Here is a 6221-nt window from a genome sequence, read left to right as displayed (position 1 = left end):
CTCTTTTTTCTCTTTTTCCTGAAGAGAGTGTTTCATGCTCTCCAAGCTGTTCATCAGCCGAAGAATTTCCTCCTTCAGATTTGCTTCTTGATCATTCAGTTCTTTCAATTTTTTGTCTGAATTAGCACATCTCTCTTGCAGAGCTGCTGTATTACTTTCTAGATTTAAGATAATAGATTCTTTTTCTTTAAGTACTACTTCTAACTTTGTTATTCTGTCATCTTTAGCTCTAAAAGACTCCAAGAGGCATTCAAGCTCTCTTATTTTTGCTTTGTGGCTGGTAACTTCCTCCTCAAACTGTGCAATTACTCTGTGATCTTCTGCAGCCTGTTTTTCAAAATCCTCGGTCTTCTTCTGGATTTGTTCTTGTAACTGATTCATAAGATCTTTTTCCTTTATGGACTGATGATCTTGATTTGAGATCTCATGTAATTTTATTTTTAGTTGACTATTATAATTCTCAGCGCCATCCAGTTCCCCCTTTAAGTCTTCAACTTGTTGAAGTAGCTCTTGTATCCGCTGACTTTTTTGAGAAGAAGCCTTAATAATATTTTTGCATTCTTCCCAAATACTTTCAATACTGCAGTGAAATGAGCTCTCCCATCTCAGATCTGCTGTAGAAGCAGTTTGGGACTGCATCTCTGAAAGACTCATTTGAGCTCTCTCTGGTTCACCTTTCTGAGAGTCTAAGGAATCCTTTAGATTAACCAAATCAACATCCATAGCATAAGAAGCTAAGTGACATTTATACGACTCATCTACTTTGGACTGCATGGCTTTCATTTTTGACACTTTATCAATTATATTTTGTTTAGCACCTTCTACTTCATTATTTAGCTGAATAATCTTTTGTTCTTGTTCCCTATTTATAGTTTTCTGTTTGTCCAATTCGGAAACAATCTCCTGATAGTCAGCTCGACACTGCTCAAGTTCTTCATTTAAGCCAGAAGCTCTTTCTTCAGAAGCAGAAAGCTTGAGACGCAAGTTTGTTATCTGCCCATGGAATTCATCCTTTTTGGTTTCTTCTATTCTGCACTGTTCTTCAAGAGCAGCTAGCTGACTCTCCAAGGTTTCAATTCTTTCCTTCAGTGTTAGCATTTCTGCATGCTTCTCAGAAGTATTTCTCTCGACATAGTCAGTTCTCTTTTGCTCTTGAGAGTTCTCTTCCCAGCTCTCCTTAAACAGGTGAGGAAAACACACTCAGTAGAATATACAAATACAGAATTCAAGTAGTGCGCCAAAACTCCTTAAAGAAGCGGTTTGGTTAATAAAGTTGATAAACACACCAATGTCTTCTGTTAAAATAAACTGATGTTCACAAAAAGTAGCTTTGAGCCTATTCTCAAAGTGCCACAAGCTATTTTTATTATTTACTTACAATTCTATAGCATGTGTTTGGTCATTCTCTTTTTCCTGAAGAGAGTGTTTAGCACCTTCTAATTCATTATTTAGCTGAATAATCTTTTGTTCTTGTTCCCTATTTATAGTTTTCTGTTTGTCCAATTCAGAAACAATCTCCTGATAGTCAGCTTGACAGTGATGAAGTTCTTCACTTAAGCCAGAAGCTCTTTCTCCAGAAGCACAAAGCTTGAGATGCAAGTTTGTTATCTGCCCACGGAATTAATCTTTTTTGTTTTTTTTTTTTCTATTCTGCATTGTTCTTCATGAGCAGCTGGCTGACTTTCCAAGGTTTCAGTTCTGTCCTTCAGTGTTAGTGTTTCCGCATCCTTCTCAGAACTATTTCTCTTCACAGAGGCAGTTCTCTTTTGCTCTTGAGAGTTATCTTCCCAGCTCTCCTTCCGATCTCCTGGAAAAGACACCAACTCATACGGCTCAGGTTTATTAAAAACAATGGTACAAGTCACTAGCAGTACAAAATAGCAATTACTACATGGAAAATGGTCACCCTCTGAAAGCCATACCCTCCTATCATGTGGCATTTTCAAGTCTTGAAGTAAAGCCCTCTGAAAAGTTTAAATGTGCAATAGGTGCCCCCTCAGCTCCTATAGTTTGCAGCAAGAGGTTTTCAGAAGCCTTAAGGAACACTTTGCCATGACTTTACTCCAGCCTCCTACTCTGCATCACTAGTAGAAAAATCTAGCTAGTTTTACTAATACATAGCAATACCTATGAGCTACAGAAAATTCAGTTATATCTGGTTTCCAACCTCACTGGTTCAACAGTCCCTTTAACAGAGCCAGCAATCACCCATTTTACATTTAGAAGAGCAATGGTATTGTATACTTTTAATGAGAAGTTTTATTCATACAATATCCCCTTACTTGAAAAATGAAGCAAAAACTCCAGCACAAGCAGGACCTCCCTCTCTTTTTTCAACTTGCTTCTACACTAGAGAGAAGAATAACTATTTATGCCCATACTTATTTGTTGCATGTGAAGTTCTCCAGATATACAACTTTGCACCATAATCCCAAATTGCAATAATTTATTATGAGCTTAAAATTGTTTTTTCCCAAAGTAATGAGCAATTGGAAGAATTCACATGCATTTCAGCACCCTCTAAACTGTCTCCAGTTGTATTTCTCATAAATGTTTCAGAAACAAACTCTGTCCATTCAGTAACACACAAGCTGTATTTCAGTATTAAGATTAACCCGACTACCTCTAAAGGATTAGGTAGTCACACCTGCAGGGGTATACCAGGGATTCTTTTGAGTACTGCAACTACAGTAAGGTGGAATTCAGCAGTCACCTCACTTCGGAAGCATTAAGCACATGGGTACACATGTACTGCCTAAAAACATCCTCTGAATAGATCCAACAACTTTTATAGTGGCTGTCATACAAAAGCATTAGCAATGGTGTTTTCCATCTCAGTTCAGGTTTCAGTTTTGATTATCATCAGTTATCAAATTCCACAGTTATCAAACTCCACAGAATATTTCCCCCCTCCCCCCCAGCCTTAGTTTTCTGTCCCTTTTATTTTCTGTTCCAATTAGACACAGCAAGTGCTCCTCTTAGGTCAGACAATACGGGACCTTCACTTTGGCTTCTAAATCTTACAAGATTAAAATGTTTTGCCAGGGAGATGGTTTTCTCTAAAAGGCCAGTTATGTAGTTCCAAGAAAACATACCAGACAAAGGCTATCTATTCCTCACACTGGACATTAATTTTACGTACTTAACTCAAAGGGTGAGGTGCTGACGTGTCTTAAGACATACTTTATGATCTAAGGTGGCAAAATAAAAGCCATAGAGCTTAGCCCAGCACCTCGAGTGAGAAGGGCATGATCATTCACAAGATAATCTAGAAGGGATCTAGATGCTTTCTACTGGAAACTACAATCATGCAGCAAAGCAGAATAAATATTAGTACAAGAATACATGATACTCATTGCAGAAGCTTTTTATGTAGGAAGTACTAAGAAAGAAAAAGCCCCACCCCAAAACATGGGAGGCAAGTCCTAGAGACGAGTACAGAAGCCTGAACCTCAAGATGAGATAAAGTTTCTTATGGGACAAGATAAGCTTAGTCATAGGCCACTAGCATGTCTGAACTCTGTGAGAAAGCCATCACAGTGTAGCTGTGCTCATTTGTCTATTGTGTCAAGCACATTTTATGAGAATGGTTAAAAATTAGTATATACATTAATAAATTTCATCATTACGAAGCTTCTAACAACTCAATTTTTAAATCATGTCTTATATACTTAGCACTCACAAAAGAAACATATTTTACATGACTGGATAGCCTGTTCTTCCCAACAGAAAAATCCCAGTTCTGACATTACTTGGCACAGTCACATGGCTCATCAACATGGGAGGAATGAGACAATACATCCCCGCTTCACCCTTTCAGTGTCTATGTAGGAACCTGTCTTCCATTAGCTTGTTTAACTACTACTGGAATTTGAGAATTATCTGCTTCTCCCACCTTCCAGGGGTTCACTACCCTCTGCATGAAGTGCTTTGTTCCATAACCTCAAACTGATCCTCTACCAGACTGACCACTCCCTTGTTCTCTCAGGGCAGAATGTGATGAAAGACAGTCCAGCATTGTTTATTCACTATCTGTATCCTCAGATTTTCTCTGATGGTGTTAATTTGACAAGTCTCCGTTTAACACATTTTATCCCTCTTTATGGGGATGAGATATTTTCTGCTTCCCATTTTTAACCTTATTTCTTTTTCTATCCCACCCTCAGACCAAAGAGTGCCTGGAAGATTTTCTTACTTGCAGCTGTTCTGCGGGAGGAAGGCAAAACACCAAGAGACACAAAAGGGAGAAGCTTTCGTTTATTGTTTTGCACATGCTTCCCATAGTTGTGCAAGAAACTAAAGCCCCGCTGTGTCCTGAAGTCAAGCTGGAGGCAGGCAGATCTCACCAACGCCAGTTTTGCACAAGACGGTTCCATAGAGCTCAATCTCACCATTTAATAGACTTTATTGAAATAGATAATATCATAGTTCTGTCATCTGAAATTTCACCCTTATTGCTTGAAGGTCTTCACCTGCAGTTATTTTATTAATCTCATTCTAAAAAGACTGGTAAGCAGATGAAGCAGGGACAGCAAAAAGACTGCGAGTGCTAATGTGAGAGCTGCACAAAATATACCATCTGTGGCCTTCAGGTGATCTTGCCTCTCTTCAAGCAGAAGGCTCTTCCCCTTTGCCAGCACTGTCCCCTTGACCATAGCTGATGTGTTGACAGCATGCATACAGAACAAAACATCGAGTTTCACAGCACACACTGTATGACTCAGTAAGTCACTGACACCTTTGATGTCTGCTTTAGACAATTTTAAAACAACTTGTGCAGGAGATACTGCTTTCCCAGAAGTCCAGCAACAGTAAGTTTAGCACAAAAACAACAGTTCAGAAGTTGCTTAAGAACTTCAGCTGAATCTGCAAGTACATTAGTAGGTGAGAAAAAGCAGCAGAAAGGAAGGAATCTAAAAATTAGCTTTTATTTTAAACATTTAGAGGTGAACAGTAAAGGACCTTGTGGAAAACATGATAGTTACAGAACTTTTACTTCCATTTAGAGTTTAGCACAGTAGATTTCCTCCTCATAACATAACATTTACGTCTCACAACGTTTTGCTTCTGTTCTGGAATAGTAATTAAATTTTTTTTGGAAGACCACCTGTTTGAGTGATGGTAGAAATTGTACCTTTCTCTGTAGGTGGCTTTCCTTCCACAGTAGGCATCTTTCCAGAGCAACGTTTTCTGCACACTTCCAACGCATTTTCCTCGGATTGGCTGCTTTCAATCATTTTTTTGTTAGAATTCTTTTCTGTCATGTTTCTTTTAATTGCAGTTACAGTGCTTTCCTGTGTTAAAATACCTTTGATTACTTTGAAGTTTTACTAAGTAAGGACCTAAAAGGCTTAGCAATCTTTTATGCAAGTATTTTTACAGAATTATGTGGGTAAGGTGTAGGAACAAGGCAGTTACAGATCAGTTACTTAAACCAAAAGCAGGTACATCTGCAGATACTACTGAGTACAATGCTTTGCATGGTACAGAAAGCAAAGCAAGAGACTAGGAAGCTACAAAGTGCCAGACTTGTGTGTAAGAGGAGTTTGTTCACCATCTGAAAACCGTTTCCAGTATCAAGACTTGATGAGATTTCTGATTTGTTCAGTGGGCAAATGATCAGCTCTACAAGTTTCTCACTTTCTTGTCATAACTGGTAGAGTTAGGAATTTTAACCAACCTCAGCAAAGCCACAGATCATTTTTTGTCATGACAGATGTTATGCAATTTGAAAGCCTATAGTCAGCTCGGTCATACATATATTTATACATACATTTAGACTATATATTTGGCTGAGAATAAAGTTTCTTTACTTGCAGACAAAACAAGGACCAACCACTCTTTGAGGTACTTCATTAAAAAATGTCTATAGAATAAACTTGAGTATGTAGTCATGTTTTGGGTTTCATACTACACAGTCTCAAAGAATCATTGGACAGAGCTGGAGCCCTGCTCATGAAAGCAGCAGTAATAGGAAGCAGTCATCATAACTCTAGAGCATCCACATCATTGAAGAGCTACATTGCTGTGCAGCAGAGAGGGGACAGAAGGTCAAGTATGGTCCAAGACTTAGGTTTACAGTGGAAAAGGCAAAGGGGTCAGAGCCCTGACTAAGTTGCATTTAAAATGTCATCTGCATCAGATGATGAACTACAACAGGTTACTAGACTTCAGGTTCAAAACAAAACGTAACTACATGTTTTTTTTGTTGTTTTTTTTGT

The 6221-nt window shown here is 38.4% G+C and overlaps 1 protein-coding gene across 1 annotated transcript in view; it reads right to left on the bottom strand.

Moving 5' to 3' along the window:
• Nucleotides 1-38: 38 nt before the first annotated feature.
• Nucleotides 39-6221, bottom strand: part of LOC103775892 (kinesin-like protein KIF20B) — a gene marked incomplete at both ends in the record, with an annotated part of 8365 nt that continues 2182 nt past the window's right edge. The window contains one exon of the mRNA XM_008943365.1: nt 39-1176. Coding sequence (XP_008941613.1) covers nt 39-1176 — 1138 coding nt within the window. The remainder of the gene's footprint in view (nt 1177-6221) is intronic.

The sequence above is a fragment of the Merops nubicus genome, unplaced genomic scaffold, assembly GCF_000691845.1.
Source record: "Merops nubicus isolate BGI_N331 unplaced genomic scaffold, ASM69184v1 scaffold6417, whole genome shotgun sequence".
In the NCBI taxonomy this organism is placed as follows: domain Eukaryota; kingdom Metazoa; phylum Chordata; class Aves; order Coraciiformes; family Meropidae; genus Merops; species Merops nubicus.
Note: the sequence above shows the minus strand (reverse complement) of the source record. Positions and strands in the feature narration are given on the sequence as shown.